The sequence below is a fragment of the Oculina patagonica genome, chromosome 8 (assembly GCF_052425735.1).
Source record: "Oculina patagonica isolate OP01 chromosome 8, crgOcupat, whole genome shotgun sequence".
NCBI classification, from domain to species: Eukaryota; Metazoa; Cnidaria; class Anthozoa; order Scleractinia; family Oculinidae; genus Oculina; species Oculina patagonica.
The window spans coordinates 17,682,162-17,702,104 of NC_135765.1; the positions used below are offsets into that span (position 1 = coordinate 17,682,162).

Sequence of the window (19,943 nt, forward strand, 5' to 3'; positions counted from 1 at the left end):
GTGTATAGCGCACATGTCCACAGCATAGTCAGCGATTAGCCATTTGGAGTTCTTTATATAATGCCATTAGATAGAATCAAACACCTAACATAGATAATTAAGGAAATATAGAGATAACAAATACAATTCAACTTTATTGTTTGCCGCAAAAAGCAGAGCCGCATCAAAAGGGGAAGCAGAAGAGCCGAGACCGAAACTATCCCCCCCCCCACCAACCCGATGCAGCCCGCCCAAACCACCAGATAAAGAAGGAAGTACAAACACATGGTGGAGAAGGGGGCGGGGGGATCAGGAAGAGGATGATAAGTTGTGCCACAGCCAGACGGTATGGCTGAGCGATGTACATCAGCACAGAAGCACAGCAGTTAAAAAACAGTCTCCTTGGAAAGTGATGAGTTCAATAAGGGCACCACAATGCAAGACGTAGGTTGCTCCTCCGCAATGAAAGCTGTGGCCAGAATCGTTAGAGGCCTTGAGCCCTGCGAGCTAGACTAAGATAATTTGGTGGTACATACCGAGTGCATGATGGACTGGTGTGATCTACACGGAAATGAAGAAAGGCAGGCGAAGCGCGCAATGTGGGGAATTATCAGATGTGCCGTTCGTAGGCCTTAACCAGACACAAGAGGTGATTCGAGGAAGACGAACGTACAACTGGTATAAGTAACTTGCATTGTTTGAACTGGATGGTCTTGGACAACTGCACACAGATAACTTAGCCCCAAAGGCAAATGATAATATCCTTAAAGGGTCGTAGTCTATGAACAAGGTTAGACTTTTGGAAAAAGAAGTAAAAGCCAATTAGCATTACCGCTCAGAATCCTGAGTCCCTGTTGGCCATATATATAAGCTCAGAGCGAATGTACAAAAGGATCTTGAGTTATGGGTAATTTCTGTTCCTTTGCCGAAGACCCAGAACAACCGCAAACTAAAAAGTACAATTTATTTCTCCATTCCGACAGTATACAAAAAAAAAGAAAGTTTGGTTATAATGAGACCACCGTCTACTGATCTTTCCAGCCTTGTGATGCCCTTTTGAACTTATTTTTTGCAATAATAAGCTGTTTTGCCCTGACACGTTTTGTCTGGAAACGATGACCTTTACTGCCCATCTTTCAGTTTCATCATTCCTCATTACTCTTAGTGTTCATGTTTCTTACACTTTCTTTTTTACTTGCCACAAAAAATACCTTCCCTGCAGTTCTTATCCTTTACGAATCTCCCCTGATTGGAGTCTACTCAGTAAAAGATACATGGCGAAGAAAACATTACTTTTTGTTTCAAAGATATTACCCAACTTAGAGAGTGGAGCCACTTGACTCGACTTTTTTGCAGAAATCCATTTCCATTTAAGCTCACTGAAAAGAAGAAAAGTAGATCCCAAAGCAGCAGTTTTTGTGGCTAAATGTGCAAACGTTTCTCATCAGGAGCTCCTCAAGAATGCGTCCTTTCCATACAAAGCCTCAAATTGTTGTCCGACTCATGCGGGGGGGGGGGGGGGGGGGGTGCCAGGCGGCGAAATCTATTTTTAGTAATAGTGTGCTTCGCTAATACAATTACAACCAACATCAACATATTCAACGTTAACATCCTTAACAAAAAGTAGTGTAAAATCATTGTGACGAACGGTGATGTAAAGTTGATTGACTTAAAACAAGGTACAGAGGTTGTTAAAAGGTTTTTCTTTGGTGTGTCTGCTTACGGGATCTTAAAAACAAAGAAAAAGTCTAAGTCGTAATCTCTGAAAGTGTGTCAAGTGTCCGCGGCCGCTCACGGGAATGTTCGCTTACGAGAATGTAAAAATACTAATAAAGCTAAACGGCCGTAAGTAGAGCTGTCCACTTACGAGAGTGACCGTTAAGAGAGCTTCGACTGTAATAAAAATCATCAGATTACTCCAGGTCTTCTTTCCAGGAACTAGATATCATTTGTTTAATATACTTTGTGTTTAGTCCTTTGTGTATAATACGGAATAAGGTTAAAAAATGGTAATTGATGTAAGCTTGCATTGCTTGATACTTGATTTGCCGGTAGCCTGCGTCAGCCGGTTGACCTCTCGGAGAACAAAATTGACGGTCCAGTTCTGGATAATTTAACGCCGGAATTCTATGGCACGTCATTTATTTTGAAGCCCAGTGCATGACATGACAACTTAAGTTTCTCTATAAAGGGATCATGATCATTTTCGACCACATCTTTGTTGCTCTCCCATAGAAGCTCATATTACGCGGTGTCATGAAATTTCGAGCATCTATATTGTGCAAGAGAAATGCCTTTTTAACCGACTGATCATTTTTCATATGGATGTGAATAATTCATTTTCATCACCAACCGGAAGTTTTGAACCATATTAAGGTCATATTTTCTGTCCGTGTTGCTCTTTGTTTGGTTCTGCAGATATCGCTTACGAAAGTACAAATTTTCTTACTTTTCCATCTGGTTTTCAATTGATCGATCCCGAAATTTTGTGTTTTTTTTTTACCCTACAGTTTTTCCTTTTATGAAATACATTTCATTTTTAAACATATATACATATTTATGGTTTTCTTTCAATTTCTTTAATGTGATCAAAAACTTTTTCAAAGTCATTGTTTACACGGCCATTCAAAATTCCTGCGTTCGGCTGATGGTGACGTCAAGATGGCCAGGATCATTGCCCGCACGATTACATGTTGACGAAAGCAATGTTTGCTCCTCCCTCCTGGGTGATTCTGCATTGTATTGACCAACGTGTTTCTTCTTTCGCCTCGTTCGCATACCTTCTTAACAAAAAAATACATTATCGCAGGCTCAACTACAATAACAGCTATTGTGATTTTAAAATGTTGCCCTTTAGAAACATATATACAAGTCTGTTAAGTCATTTGCAGAAATGTTGTGATATGGATGACAGGTGGTAATACTGGTACTTCCCTTCCTGTTACTAAACCCTTTATTCCCTTTTCTTCCATCCTTTTAAGACATGAACCATCACCTGTGCGTTGGTAAAACAGTGTTACATCTCTACCAACCAAGTTGCATGAATTGGTTTCAAAACCGACAGCTTAACGTTGCCATTCACATCTTCAAAGTTACGACAATTCTTTTTTGATTATTGTCATAATGTGGGCCACTTTATTTTCGCGTCATGTTATGTTCTCGACACTTTCTGGGCACGTCACTTTAATTTGGTGATTTTTTGAAATCGTGTCGCATAAATCCTATGAATGAATTAAATGTTATAAGGTAATTGCACAAATTAAGTTAATTATTTAATTGTCTTGTAGTTTAAATGTATAATTCAATTTATATAGTTAACATAAATTGCAAATGATAATTTGTATAATTTGCTGAAAAGCGTTATTGAACCTACTATACAGATACAAAGGTCATTTAGCACATCTACATGTAAAAATGCAAGTTAATGTAATGCAAACGTACTTACATATAACATTCACTTTAAGTTCGTGGCTATCTGGATTTCCAAATCCATTGTAAGCTGTACAGCGGTATGTCCCAGAAGCAGTTCGTTTTATGTTTGGAACAATCCAAGTGGACCCCTGGTGCAGTACTTTACTGTCACCATCCTCCAGCACTTTGGTCCAGGTGATTTTTGGAGTTGGATAACCATAAGCTTCACAGGATAAATAAATGCTTGAGCCTTCATGTACAGTCTTGTCACCACTTACATCACGAAGCTCGGCTGGAACTAAAATAAAACAAAAAGCAGCGCAAGTGGTTTCAAGATAAATAGAGTCAAGCCTTCACTCAGTCCGGCATCTTGATGTCCACAATGACCAGGATATTTCATCCTGACAGTGCCAACCATAATTGATAACCATTAATAACTGAAACTGTATCGACAACTGCAATCTTTCTGCAAAGAAATGAATTTCTAACGCTAATAGGGTTATTCTCATTTTCCCCCTGATGTTATTTAGGGGGAATCAGTGGAAGTGATGAAGGTCAAATCACTCTGTAAATTATGCACATGCATATATATTATTCAAAATTAACGTAAATGTTAACTTAGAGTACATGTACGTATAGTTCAACCTGCATTGTTGCATTTGCAAACATAGGAAAAAGTGCAACGTGTGTAACTGCTTGTAAATTCCTAACCAATGTTATCATTACCAACAGTATAAAAAGATGTGAACGGAAAGGAAATATTCTAATCTGGTAACAAAATCAACAACTGATAACAAGTAGCCAGTCAATTTCGAGTTGTATATCACTGTATGTGGCAGTTCCTGGAACAAAAAAAAAGCAATTTCTTTTTTCATGTAGATCACGGCTAATTATACACTGACGTGCACGTGTTAAGCTCACACATTTTATACAAAGGGTTTCTATCATCTTGAATTGAGATTGCCGATTTATTTTCAAACTTGTAATATCCACCTTTAATTTAATTTATCTGCAGGACGAACTACATGCAAAATTGGACTACTGAAAACCTGTACATCAATGTTCAAGTGGGCCTGGTGCATTATAATCTAAGACATGCGTGGCATGAAAAGATACTCACTCAGCTGTTAACAAAATTTAGTTGTTAGTCAGATAAAAATAGCAATCATTACTTTAAGGGCCAGAAGTAATTTTGAGTTATTTTTCTTTCCCAAAAATACTCTTTAGTCGGCGCTATGGATGATGCAGTCAGTCAGTGAAGTATGTTTGTTTGTCACACCAAAACGGTTTGAGGTACTATCAGAACCAATGAAATTACAGTTTATCAGGGGAAGCAATCTGACACAATCTGGTTGTATGCGAGCGATTTAATTAACTCGAAGATTTTAAATTGGTAGTTAGCGGAATCGGAGAGTTGTGAACCTTTCTTTTCGTCACGCTCGCTTGCTTACAACGCACACGCCGCCAACAAAATAATAATTGTTATTCGAGCGTTCATTTAGGACGGGCTAGTTTTGCTGACCGTAGTAGAAACTGCATAAAGCATTTGCACAAAACAGATCTGAAGAATAATGTTCTCATTGTGATGTTAATGCTGTGGGTATATTTACAAAGAGTTGTAAAAATGGCAAAAACCACTTCCTTTACTTCATGTGACGTTCCAATTGACCTTCAGTTTAGGCCTCCCGAGCAAGGAAATGGTGACCAAATATGTCCGTCGCCTGCAGGTCCGATTGTAACGAATTCATAAGTTTGCCCGTGAGAATTTGAAGTTAGGGAGTGAAATGCACAAGCGTGAGTACGATCACAAGGCCCTATACCATGGCTTTAAGCGTGGGACCATGTCTGGCTACATATCCCTAGACACAAGAAAGGCAGGACCCCTAAGTTACAGAGGCTCTGGGAGTGACTGTACCTGATAACCTCTCGCCTAGATGACTTGATCTACAGAATCCAGAAAGGGCTTAGGTTGGGACCAACGCGCGTCCATGTTGAAGGACTAAACAAGTACCAGGGACAAAATTTTGTTAACTGGCTAATCGAGGGAAAGACTGGCAAGATGTAATATCCACTGGCGTCGCAGCTTCCAAGGATGACAAACCAACTAAGCAGCAGAACTCTAAGTATACGCCAGCTGCCAAGAAATTTGAATAGGCGACCACCATTGCCGAGAAAGCGCAGGAAAGATAGCACGGAACACCAAGGAGACCAGACTGTTTATTCTAAATCTGGATAGAGTAACATTTTGGGGGCTCTAGTTTAGCTTTTTTGTAAGGGGGTATGGTGTGACGAGTGAATGCGAGATATTATTTGTTGTGGCCGTGAGTATGCCTTGTTGCGAAATCACAACTGTGTTATAATCATATTTCTTGGCGAGAGGTCGTGTGTCGGAAAAGAAAAAAAAATGGGCGTATTTTCGTGAAGGTTCTGTTCTCTATTTCGGCCTGTTACAATAACTTCACAAAAGGGGTAAAATGAAGTCGCTGTTGTTGTGATGTTGCTTTTCAAAGAAACGTGCCTTACTATCCCAAAGATTATAAGGCCTGAGATGCTCCGCCCCCCCCGGGGGGGGGGGGGGTACTCCCATATGTGGCCTATATAGGTATGTGCCGCCCGATAGGGTATGGTTTTTGAGGTTCTCAAGAGCCGGGAAGGTACTATTTTGGCCGGTATATAATGACAGTGGAAATTGAGTAAATGGCCACCTATTGTAGCGTGTGTGCCAAGAAACAGCCCTCAGTTCCATTGGAGTATTCTGTGCTACCATCGCTTCCTTGGAAGAAGATAGGAACCGATTTGAATTTCGCGAAGAACATTATTTACTTTCTGTGTGCTACCGTTGCAAATTCTTTGAATTTATAAAACAGGAGTCTTTGAGAAGTGGTGCTGTGATAAAGGAGTTGATAATGGTTCTCAGTTCAGCAGAGTTCTTGAAATTTGCCAAAGACTACGGCCGTAAGCACATCGCCACGTCACTGCATTACACAAAGGGTAATGGGGAAGTGGAGATAGCAGTTCACACTGTTAAGAAGTTTAGTATATCGAACAACACCATTACCAGAAATTGAACGTTCTCTTGCTCTGTCACTCATAGTTTGTCCGCTTAGAAATACGTTGCCCATGGAAGAAAGTTTGCTTCAATCTGCAGGCAACAAACAGCAAAAAATCTTCAGGTATCTAGAGAGAGAGACTAAAGAAAAGCATAAAAAAATACCATGACCGTTATGCAGACAAGGAGCTGTAGGAAATTCAACCTGCGACCAAAGTTCGTATGCAGCCTTCAACAGCCTTTAAATAACATGGAATGTTAGCCAGCTAATGTAGCCAAAGCTAGGGTAGTATCGCCACAACGGGTGATACTAGAGTTTGCCCAGCTCCAAGACATGCTAGTTTGAATGAAGGTCCGTCTTTGCCAGCAGACCAGACTGTAGTCCAGGATAAGGAGCTTCTTTGAGAGGAACCAGATTAAACCACAATTCTACCTGCACCGCCAGATATTACATCCCATAAGCAGCATCTACAACCAGCGAAAGAGAATGGTTCATGTCCATATGTTACCCACAGTGGCAGATCAGAAGTAAAACCCAACCGGCTTGATCTATAGATCCGTCTGAGATAATATTGACTCCGTTCAGTTGTTGATTTATTTTAATTTAATCCAAAGACAGTGATATTACTTACGTTTTTTTTACAGCAGTTATATTTCTTTCGTTTAAAGGGAAGGATGAGACATAAACGTGTCAGGTAAGCCTCTCCCCTCTCTAGCTAGTCATATTGCGTTGATGCAGTGGTGGCTTAGATGCAGTATAAGTAACAGTGTTTTCCTGTGTTTGACTGTGGAATTAGCAGGAAAATATGCTCTCGTCGGTATCTATAATTGTTTAGGTATGTCCGCTGGGTATGTCGGTAATTAGTTGGGTATATTGGCGAGAAGAAAAGGTCTTTCATGTTTTCAACTCTACTATGTGGGCGAGCCTTCGGGCTGCTGTTCCCCAGGAAAATGCTGCTGTTCCCCCAGGAAAATGCTTCTTTTGCGGATTCTCTCCCGGATGTGGCTTTGGCTGGCTGGAAACCTAGTACTTCGTCCAAGTCTTCCTCTGCCTATAACAGATGAAAGTCATCGGCACTAGATCATGGCCTGACAGCTTTTCCTGCATCTCATTTCCACTTTGCGATTGATTTGCGTCATTTGATGACTAAGGCGAAAGCAGCGTCTCCTCTGGAGTCAGCGGTTCAAAGCATTGCCTGGATTCATCAGTTGGGGGCGGGTCGTCTCGTGCGGAGCATTGTTTGGTGAAGAGCATTCTTGCTGGTACGCAGTGTTTACTGGCCCTCCACACATCCAAGAAGGAGCCAATCACAGAAACCCATTTGTCCTGTTGCTATGATGAGCAGATATTTAGAGACATTGTGCCTGAGATTTCCGCTATAAGTACGCATAGCCTTATGAGTGGCGGGGCCACCGCTGCCGCCAATGCTGGTGTTCGAGATCGTCTTTTTAAGCGGCGAGGTCGCTGGTCTAGTGACACGTTGAGGATGGTTATGTTAAAGATTCTTTGTCGTCGTGTTTGGCGGTGTCTAAGGCCTTAGATCTTCAGTTTACTCGTACGTACTATTTTACGTTTATTGGCCCAGGGTTTTTCTCCTAGGAGCAAGTGGACGTAAAGGGGGGGGGGGGGGGGGGGGCTTCAACCAGTTCTTTAGGATCTGAATGTCAACCGGATTGTTTTGTGAGCCAATGTAATATATTTCTTTTCTCCGATTTGTCTATATCCTGTATTCATTAGTCTTCTTAGACCAACGAACCGAACACTTTGCTTGAAGCGAGCCACACCCAAGGGTTGTGTGTGTGTTTTGTGCAGGGTCAAACTGAAATTTAGGGGAGAGCCGTTACTATGACCAGCTGTTGACAGAAACGTAAGTCTTATGCCCTACGGGACAAAGCGGGATGACTATAACTGACTAAATACAACTGCTAGGTGTTTGTCGCTCTTTTGCGGTATGAGATATTTAATTATATCGTTGTAACGGGAAAACTTTATGCTTGGGTCGCTAGATTTCCATCGTTATACCTGAAATATATCGTTGAACTAAGTATTGTTTAATGGTCTTTAATCGGGGTTCTCCTCCATACAAATCAACTGTTACTTTTCGAGGACACAGAATGTTGATCGTAAAAAATCGAGGTTCCACTGTATCCGTTACCTATTTTAGCTCCAACAGGATTCTTTTTACAAATCACAATAAATGTGTGGTTCAATATATTGTATTTTTGTGTGGTTTAAGTGTATTTTTCGATCTATTGAAGTTTAAAATGATATCAATTTTCTTTTAGGAAACATGGACAAAGGGGTTTCAGTATCAAGTCCACAAAATTGAGCGCGTTGACTCCATCATATTATTAATTTTCTCGTTTGAGAGCGTTCAGCGGGGCCTGCTACAAAGATACTCGCCTGGAAAATGACAGTTTTATTGTTAAAAAGCACCTGGCAAAGTTTGAGATTAAAAGGGACAATGCACTTTCTTCAGTCGTCGCTTTACATTTCGGACTCTTATCTGTAATTGGGTTGTTGCAAACAAGTCAAAACTACGTGTATTAGTTCTTGGTGGCCGCTTAAAGAAGTAAAAACAATAGACAGATACTCAATGGGACGGCCAAAAGGTGACCGCGGCCGCTTAATAGAGGAGGTTTTCTTTTTTCGCGCAATGAGGGTTTTATTATTTGATAACTAGCCGCTTAATAGGGGGTCGCTTCTTAATGGGTGGCAGCTTTATTCGGGTTCGACTGTATATTATTGCGTTTTCCAACTCAGACAATAAGTGACAAAAGTGTTGACACATTGGCCGTTTTCATACTAGAAGACGGACAAGTCGTCTGACAATTTGTTCGTCTATTGTGAAAACTAGACGGACAAGTCGTCTTGTTTTGGTCGTCTTTTATAATTCATATCAAGGCAGACAAGCGTACGATTCCAAATGGAAAGGGGCCTGGCACCAGCACTGGACGCCTCCGGCTTGGTTACATTGCATGGGCAAACAAGCTGCAAATCAGGTAAAATCTAATATGAAGCATGCTTTAACCATTTGTACTTCCATCCCATCTAAACTCATTAACAAAGAAAGCAGAATTATCTAAACCTTTAGCGCTCATACTCGCCAACTTTGAACAAACAAGTCATTTGCTATGTTGAACAGTTGTTCCCTTCGGGAATAACTTGAGTATAAAAACGATGTAAATCACGGACGGCTTTTAACCCTGATGATGACAACAAGTCGAAAACGTTTGGTTTCTTTTTAAGTTTTATACCTTTTTAGCCTTGTAAATAATATTGTTACCTTTTTAGCGAACATTTCGACAACAAAATGAGCTTCTTTGACAGTCTTTTGAATAACAAAAAAGGTTCTTGCGGAATATCGTCTGATTTCTCGTCGGCTACTAAGTATCAGGCGATATGCCGCGCAATTTCGCAGGATAATTGTTAAATATCGGGAGCAAATCGTGCGCTTTGAGAAACGCTTTTCGGAACCCAAAAACTGCGCTCGAAAAGAGCCCCAAAACTTTTTGGGCCCGAACAGCTTCAAGACTTTTGAGAAACGCACGCCAGGAAGCCAGGATATGATAAACAGATTTGGAATTGCATGTAAATGTGATGTGCAGTTCTTAAACAGCAACAAGGTTTTTTTTAAATTTGTGGTTTTCCAAACATTAAAATTACTTACTTGCAACATAGACCTTTATTCTGGATCTCCAAGTGTTTGAATCCGTTGTAAGCTGACATTGGTAAACTCCTCTACTCCCTTCAGTGATTCTGTTTATTATCAAGGTGGCCACTTCACTTGAACTGATAGCAAAACGTGTGTCAAATACTGTAATAGAAGAGCCTTTAACTCCAATGACACTATCGGTGCCATCACCAATTGAAAATGTGGTGAATTGCAGCTTTGAACCAGGTGACAGATTGTAATTCCACCTCAGATGCACCTGAGAACTTCCATTTCTCACTTTCATATAAACTGTTCTAACGTCATCTGGGTTCGTCGGAGTCCAGGCTGGTGGAGGCGCTGTCCATGTTACTGAAGTCGCTAAAAATACAACTATTTTAGTTAACTTTGTCAGATCAAAGCTACGAGCTTAAAGACACTTGAAGAATTCATGAATTTGTTTTCCTCTCAGGAGGCCTTTTTGTGTTTCTTAGCTTAACTTCACTGTCGAATGGCTTTGAGTTTTGAAAAGTCTGCTTAAACGGAACCACCACTCTACGACAAGTTGACGTTAAATAGCGAACGAAGCGCGCGAGAGACGTTACGACTCAGACAAGACTCAGACAAACAAACCGATATTGAGGACGATTTTCCTGAACACTTTCTAAAGCAGTCGGTATTCTTTAAGCACATTTGTAAAACGAGAACTTCGCCTAGATTCCTTTTATTTCTCAGAACACGCTGATGTTTTATGAGCCTCGTGGTGTTATATTCATTTGCATTCTATTTTTAGACCTCGCGCGCTTTTCTATTCTTTCAAATATGCCAACATTCCAAAAAGAGAAAAAACATTTAATAGCAACAAAAAGTGGAAAAGACTATCACTTTTAAATTCCCCGCGCGCAGCCATAATGGATTTTATGGCGTGTAATGGTTGCCGCTGTTGTTAGAAAGCAGAGGATCTATTTTGTCAAACAAGAGTAGAGGTTCCCCTTAAATTCAGTGCGACTTAAAGTACGGTACCTTGTTTCCATATATCTAAAGAGAAAAAAAGGGTGCAAACTCTCGTTTTTGATGTCATTTTATCAAAGGAAATAATGTTTATTTTCTCTTGATTATATCTTTTACTAATCAGCACATGCAGTTGCTCTCTTCTTCTTCTTCTTCTTCTTCTTCTTCATATACAAGCTTTCAGTTTTGTCTTTAACCTTCGGTCGGACAGCGTTAATTGAAAAAGCTGTATAACATAGTCAACGTTAAATTTAAAGTAAACTTTCTGATACACCATCTTTTTACGTTTTACGATTAACAAACACGATAACGAGCGTAATCATACATTTGATTATTGCATTTTTCCCAGACCTGGGGAGGGGAGGGGAAATAGGAACGAGGTCTGAAAACAAATGCGGTGTTCTCACAACTTACAACGCGATCAATTTACGATCAATACACGATCTAATCAGCGGTTTTAGGACGATGATGCAGCAGGCCATCTTATGCAAGCTAATGCAACCATGACTACGATAGCCTGCGAATACAGCCGCCTCTCATCGCTTCCGCTACTAGCCGAAGTGATGAAGGTGGTTGCCTTCGCAGGCAAGGGGTCACAACAATTTTTTCCAGAAATGTAAATGCACTGTTTTTTTTTTCTCAAAATTTCATCTTCAAATAAGAGCATAATAGCAATTAGTGTACTTCACTAATTGCTATTTTAAACATTAAATCTTCCGAAAATCTCCTTTTACGGCTGTGTATTTGTAACAAAATGAGATGAATTATTTTCTCATTGTTTAACCCTATTCAGACCGGGCTTTTTTGGATCTTTTCAGACCCGGGGTGCGGATTCCACCCCCCTCCCCCTCCGTAAATTTCAAAATATTTAAGCAATCACAATGAAACTCATAGGATATATAGTATGTCCGAAAATCTATCTTTTGGTATACGTCACGTGGGATGATGACGTCACATCACGTGACAATTACATCATAATGTCAAAACAGCCGCCATCTTGGATTTCGAATTTTTTCCAAAACGTCAGGAAACCGCCCAAAGTACTCAAATCAATAAAACTGTGCTTAAAAACCTTAAAAAGGTGAAAATAATTGCATTAAAATTATAATTAATAGAAACACGAAAATTACAAATTTGGAAAAACATGCCTGTCAAAATGCCGTTGCCATGGTGATGTCAAGTTCCTGACACAACATTCTATACTACCAAATTATTTCCAGATAAATTTTAGATAAACTCAGAAAGTTTGGCAGGGTTTGGTTGAATTTTAAAAAAAGTAATTAGCGTTCAAAGTCAGCGCAGGCCTCAAAAGCCCCCCCCCCCCGGTCTGAATAGGGTTAATTTGAAGAATATGAACGAGAGAGCAAGGCAAAAATTCCTATGGTTCTGCTGCCGTTCTTGTTTTCCAGTGGGTTTAAGAAATCCCAGATCCGGATCCGTGCCGTGTTTTAGTTCGCCCGAACAGAAATCAACCTTTATCGCATGATGTTCTGACAAACCAGAATATCGAATTGAAATACTGAAATATTAAAATCTACCGAACGGATTTTCTTAGTACAGGAGAGCATTCAGCTACAGTTCCGTGTTGCTGCCTGTTTCTACTCGATGTTTAAAGGTTAGATTTGCCTCTTACAGTAGTAAACTATCTTTTGAGCCATTAGTTATTTGAGGGAGCTTTTATTAACAACCTCTCTTAAAAAAATGCTTGCTACTTCTATGTTCAAAACTAAGAGTTCATCGGTTCCTAGCTAGGTAGTCTGGTAGAGAAGTAAAGCAATGTTTTGGCGAGGATTTCACATCGGCCGTCGGCAGTGAGCCCAATTTCTAGTTTACGTCTTGGAATAAGTACTTTTCAATAAGCTTTCACTACCGAATAGTTTCTTAGTAACTTGCCCAGAAAGGCAGAGGAATATTTTTCTCTTCAAAAAATATTCACTGTTCTAGAATTTTCGAGTCGGTGGTTTGAGAAGCGGCGAATGACTCAAAATTCAACCAACAATTAAATTACTTTGTCGCACACTTGTTGAATATGCAAATTCTACGGTTCGATGAACTATTTTTATACTTTTTAGGACAATGATTTTGGACAGTTCTGAATTCGACATCTGTCTTGCGATACTCATGCGTGAATTATATTCTGGATTTCAAGACATGTAAAACAACATGATCAGCGAACTTGTTTATGACTTATTGTGCATTCATGCTGTGTGTATTTTCGACAACGGATTTTTGCCGAAAAATACGTACTTTCACTATTCTCACATTTGAACACGTGGAGATGTTATGCTTATTTGAAGAGTTTCATCCTTTTAACACGATAAACGAGTTTCTTCTTTTTCAACAGGAAATTCTATTCAAACTCTTCGTGAGCAAGTCTATTGGGCATTTATTGATTTCAAAACTCGCGCCGCCGCTTATACGAGACAATCGAGACCTGAACTCGCTTGTTACACTAGCCACCACACGCTCTTCGAAAGCTGTGACAACTAATTATGGCTTCTAGATCCTCGAATAAAGTGCGACTTACTCGATACTGATCGAATGGTTCACTACGCATTACATCTTACCGAATCTTTGGATTCCCCGAACACTATCGAATACTTCCGAAAGCACTTAATTGAGTTAATACGGAAAGTGACCCCCCAATCGAAAAAAAAACTGCATCACAACAATGTGTGGAAAGTCCACACAAAAACGAGCTTTATATCTTGTTGTTAAGTTTTGAACGTCTGGTACATTTATACTAAAATAATTCGATTATTTGCTCTCGATTTCTATCGAAAGAAATCGAGAGCGAATAATTTAATTGTTAAGTATAAACGAAAGAAACAAATAATGTATTTGATGAGTTCTGTTGAATTCAGTGGACAGATGATCACATCTCTACATTTTTAATACAATGGGCCTGTGTGGTCGGTCTGTGTAAACAATTTCGCGACAGCTCTTGACGTTCGCCCGTCGCACGCGAGAAGTATCGTATATCGAACGCTACAAGATAACGCAACTTTTTGCTGAGCAATTATTCAACCCAGAAGTTGTCAGCTACATGTATTTAGTATACGTTATCTTTTGACAAATTTTCTGAAAATAACGTCATCGCCTCTGCATGCATTGCATGCCGTTTATTTGGCAATGACGTGAAGTCTATCGCCTTATTTAATGGTTCTGTCGCAATCGACCGAGAGGATAGGACTGAAAACTAGCAGAAGAGAAAATGGCGGCGAAGAACACAAAGTAAAATACTCCACGAAAGTTTGAAAGGACTTATACAAAATATAAACGGAAGAGACAAATTACAAGTATTTGACGAGTTCTATTAGATTCAGTAAAGAGACAACATCTACAATTGGCCTGTGTAAAACAAACGAGACTACGTTTCACCTTTGTCGCTAGAAAGAAATATAGTTTATTATGTTACAAGGTGTCACGCTACAAGATATCGCAACCTTTGTTTCGATTTTGTTAGAATAGTTAATGGTCATTTACTTCAGAAATTGTAAGCTACATGTACTTTTATTTAGGCATAGTTAAGCCTGGTTTTCACTAGCTAGCGACGCAAGCACAAGCACAAGCAAAACATCACTTTTTTCATATGAAAGCTTTCTTTAAAAATATCTATATCACCAGGTGTTTTGTTTTCCTCCTTTTTTGTAGTCGCTTTCGCTTTCTCGTCACAAGAGTAGAGAAGACAACAGCACTCGATGCCTGAGAGTCTCTGCCGCAATTTTTGCCGCGAGAACGAAGTCGAGAACAGAGCCTTCTATTTAGTAAACATTGTATTTTTATGCTATAATGCGCTTGTGCTTATGTTTATATTCGTTTTTACTTGGAACAAACAGCTTGTGCTTGCGCTTGTGTTTGTGCTTGTGCTTGCGTCGCTAGTGAAAACCAGGCTTTACATGTCTGATCGAGTTCCAGTATCCACCTTGCACTAAAGACATGTGTATGCTCTTTCTACTGAGCATGCAAGAAACCACGTCAACAGAGTGTTTCAACTCCATATGCTAATTTCTACAAAGCATGCAAGAAACCACGTCAACAGAGTGTTTCAACTCCATATGCTAATTTCTACAAAGCATGCAAGAAACCACGTCGACACTGAACGTTTGATTCTTAAGTAGAATTTTCAACCAATGCTGTACAATGAAATACGATGAAGTCTTCCGATTCATCATAGGTCAAAAAATTCTGTATGATTTTACATAAGATTTGTAGTTTAAAACTTCCCATTATTTTTCAAATAAACGTTTGAATTCTCATGCACGTGACAATATGAAAATTTCATGTATGATTCCACACATGAACGTATGATTCCTTATATGCCGCATTTAAGTGTTCGATTCTCCAGTCGATTTCGTTGAATTTATACACGTGTGATTCAACAACGGATATTGAAAAAAAAAAAACATAATCATTTATTGACTAGGACGATTGATTCCTCGGGCAAATTAAGTGTACCTGTGAAACGAGATCAACGATAGAATGCCACTTTAATCAACAATCTTAAACTTACCAACAAACTGGAAATTTGCAACCAGAAGAAGAAATATACCACTAGACCAAATTGAACATGATTTCTCAGTTCGTCGATTAACTTTAAACGTAGCCATCTCAGCAAGTAAGTTAGAAATCTGAACTGAGGCATTGATCATGAAGACGGAAGTCAGAACCTTTGCGTCATTATTACGTCATGCCATAGGTCCGCTGTGCGTACGTACCCAAGTGGAAGGCTCCTTAACAAAACTATGATGAATTAAGTTCCTGAGTGCAATTGCAAGAAGTAAAGGATCCGCAACGCCGTTACATCCTTTTGAAGGCTATCATTCAGGACTCGCCTAACGTGCTGTTGAATATTTTATGATATTATCAAAAGCAACGAAACATGCGTTTTTTTTTAAAAGAATATATCGGAAGATGTGAAAACAGTTTCAAGTACAGAACTCGATTACTTGGTTTATACAGTGCATTTATCCCATGCTTTGAAGAATCCAATGTGAGGCGCGGTGGCCTAATGGTTAGTGCGGACGAAAAACTTTGTGCAGACGTCGCAGAATTTGCCAAAAAGTGACCGAAAACTCAGGAACGGTTGAGTATTAGGCCCAGTAATACGTGTAACTTTTTTATTTCAACTTGTCTCGCAACATTGTTGCATTGCAAGTTGTAAAGTGTTGTTGTACATACCGTATTTTCTCGATTAAACGCCGGGCCCCGAATAAACGCCGGGTCTCCAAGTTGTATTTGAAAATCAACCCCTTAGACAATTATTTAAGGTTGAATATGCTTTAAAAATAATGTCTAATAATATAGCTGTCAAAAACAATGAATAAAAATCATTTCTTAGAAACATAGGGGTTGAAAAAACTCCTGAATTCAAATAAACGCCGGCCCTATAGGGCCAAGTTTGAAATAAATCGAGAAAATCGATTAATCGAGAAAATACGGTATTACCACCTGTATTACAAGTTGCGGCAACATGTTGCACAAAGTTCAACTGATGTCTACTTTGAGCAACATGTTGCCGCCCGCAACTTGCAGCACGGGAGGAAATACGCTCTACAACACATTACAAGTTGCAATGCAACAATGTTGCGAGACATGTTGAAAGAAAATGTAGCCCGTATTACATGGGCCTTAAGGCCTTAAACAGCTTTGGATTACGACTGTTCTCACGTCCAAGCAAAAAAAAAAAAATATTCTAAAACAAGGGGTGCTTACCATTTGTACAAAAAATCCGGTTGATGTGACCGTCATTTTCCGAATATACCTACCAACTGGATGAGATCTCACTTACCATTATTCTACCAGGTGTTACTTCCTGCTCACTAGATCTAGCGCGAAATTCAGTGTTGTGTTCTTTTCTGCCGATATGTCTTTATATTTTGCGGTAAAAAAAAATTTTTGGATGATGTGAGAAGACAGGCAGATGCTGTTTAGTGCCGTCAGTTGATCCATGAGACGCGATTTAAACATAATACCAAGTTTTTTCAGGGACCGCGTAGAGAGAGGGGCTAGGGGGGCTTTAGCCCCCCCCCCCCCCCACTTTTGTGCAAAAATAAATAAATAAATAATAAAATAAATAAATAAAATAAAAAAATAACGAAGCAAAAAATTTGTTTGTTCAGTAATAAGGGACAAAAGTTACTGGCAAAGTAGACGCGCAGATATAATTATCTAAAAAATTTTCAGTTGTAGCCTTGTGCTAGTACAGGTTGATGTCTTTTAAATGGCTTCTTTTTGCAAGCGGACCTCTCAGGAAAACGTAATTGGTTAACTTCAATCGGAAAGGGCCCAACCATATGGCGAATTTCAGCCCGGTTTGCCGGGCTGGAGTTTTGTTGCTATTACATGGAGAATTTCAGCCCGGGCTGAACACTTTTAAAATTAAATAATTATCGTGGCCGCCATTTTTTTCGTTGAAAACCACCACTGCGCATCCGCAAGCTCACTTTCAGCCCCGGCTGAAATTGAAAACGCGATGACAAGAGGTTTTTCAGCCCGTTTCCCCTAGCCTGGGGAGGCGCGGTGGCCTAATGGTTAGAGCGCCGGACTCCGGGCTGAAATTCGCCTTGTAATCACGCCCTTAGGCTCCCAAACAAATTGTTTAGTTGATTGCCGAGTCCAGTTGATAGAGGTACGATAATAACAGTCCCGACCTTCATCTTTTGACAATACGCATAAAATCATTGCTCCTTTTTTATGTGTCCTGGTTTTATCTTTAATCAGCGAGAAGTTTCACGGATTGGTGGGCAATGACCCCGGGGGGGGGGGGGGACTCGCATATGAAAGTGACGGGGATGCTCGTCGTCTCGCTTAGGGGTGTAAATTTCGGACTTTTGGTCTCGCTTAGGGTGTTCGGGAAAAAACGCCCAAAGCGCCAATATTTTTAGCCATAATGGTCTCGTTTAGGGTTACACACGAAGAAATATACAAATATGAACTCCATTCTTAGTTTTTTGGTCTCTTTTAGGGGTTCTTTTCAAAATTTCCGACGAGCATCCCCGTCCGTTTCATATGGGAGTCCCCCCCGGGGCAATGACAGTCCCATCGCAAGTTATGTTGAGCAACGTTTCTTTATGGAAATGAAATTTAGTTTGCTATTTATAAATGTATCTTTCGTCATTTTAGAGGAATTTAAATCAACATTTTCAAGCCAATTCCCCCCCCCCCCCACTTTAAACTTGCTGCGCGGGCCCTGTTTTTTAGGTAACTGTTTCCACCTATGTACCTGGACCCGCAGTCATTTCGAGCGACAATTGGTGCGTTCGAGATCCTGTGCAGAGGAATTATGCACTCATGAACGATTCCAGTATGGAATACCAGAGGCAGGCAGCCTATTCCTCAGGTTAAAGAAGTGCTGGCGTTTATATAGTCCAGGTGAACCTAAGCAATGCACATCGGTATAAAGACGCCATATTGAATCTACGACTAAAACCGCGCAAAAGTCCTGAAAAGGGCCTGGAAACGGAAGATTCGTTCAATTGGTAAGAAAATTCCCGACGGTTCGTACCAATCGAAATAAAAGAGCTACCCCAAAACGCAGTGCTTAATTTCGGGACGGAATTTCCGGGAAATTACTTTTCCATTTGACTTCAAACCGAAATTTCCGGATTTTTGACCAAAGGGTAAGCACCCAATTCTCGATGATTTACCACCGTCAGGACAACTTATTTAAAATTTATTCTGTTTGGTTTTTCGATTATTCGAGAAGCAGTTGGAGGAAACTGAACCGGGTACGGTAACATTGAAAGCTTTACAAGTTTCGCAATTAGTTATTTATCTGAAGTTGTATTTTTTGTGAGTTGTATAGATTCGCCCAATTATGGGTATGCAGGAGGCATGGGATAAAAAAGTTGTGTAATGTTTTCTCGTGGCATACCGTAAATACCCCACTCAAGACTTGTTTTTTCATTGTAAACTCGTGGAATATTTTACGCAGGGGGGGGGGGGGGGGAGAAGCAACTTCCCATACATTCTCTTATATGAAATCTGAGCGATGCTCTCACAACTTGCAAAGCAATCATCGGGGCGGTAGTCAGCGGATGTCTCTAAGGCGCATGAGCAGCTCTTTTCTTTGCGAACTTGCCAAAACAAAAACAACATGGGACCAGTGAGAGAGTTCGATTTTTTTATATATGTAGTAATAAAAAAGACTTTCTAAGTTTTGTCTTTAAAGCAGCGAAAATTTCTCCGGAAAGGTTCTTGGTGTCAATATGTGGTGTTTGTTATGAAATAAAACCATCACGGGAATGGTAATGAAAACGTGGCGATCGAATATTCCCGCGCTGGTCGGAGCTATTGTTCTTGCTCTATTGTTTTGTTGTTTGTTGACTTGGTCTTTCTTTGTTTTACTTCATTTACAATCCCCATGTGGACCAGTTGAAAATCGTGGTACAAACATTTGCATTTCAGCACTGAAAAGTAGCACGGCATCACAAAATTCTGCGTTCTTAAAACTACACGACGATGACGAAATTTTCGGATTTAAACACGCTGCTTTTAGATTTTTAGTTAAGAGAATTGAACCCCTTTATAATAAGTGATTCCACGACATAACAGCTTCCATTTCGCGGGAAAAGATTGCCTGTTGCATCATCGTCCAAAAACCGCTGACTTCATCGTGAATTGATCGCTTTGCAAGTTGTGAGAGCATCGCTACTTGGTCCCAGACCTCGTTTCTTCCCCCCCCCCCCCCTGAATTTACGCTATGCCATTCAAAAACATTGCATTACTGCTATACATATTAACATAATTTTTATTATATACGTTTGCCCTGTAAGTTTTCCTCAGTTGCCCCAGGAAGATTTGTCTTCTATCCGATTCGATAGAGGACAAATCAGTTC

General features: G+C 40.0%; 1 protein-coding gene and 1 long non-coding RNA gene across 2 annotated transcripts in view; one reads left to right on the forward strand and one right to left on the reverse strand.

Moving 5' to 3' along the window:
• Positions 1-15,742, reverse strand: part of LOC144662800 (fibroblast growth factor receptor 1-A-like) — a 254,321-nt gene extending 238,579 nt beyond the window's left edge. The window contains exon 1 of the mRNA XM_078523735.1: positions 15,617-15,742. Within this exon, the coding sequence (XP_078379861.1) occupies positions 15,617-15,713 (97 nt within the window). The 5' untranslated portion in view covers positions 15,714-15,742. The remainder of the gene's footprint in view (positions 1-15,616) is intronic.
• The window catches only part of LOC144662876 (uncharacterized), a 96,034-nt gene that overhangs the window by 36,039 nt on the left and 40,052 nt on the right, over positions 1-19,943 (forward strand). The gene's annotated exons all lie outside the window — the stretch shown is intronic.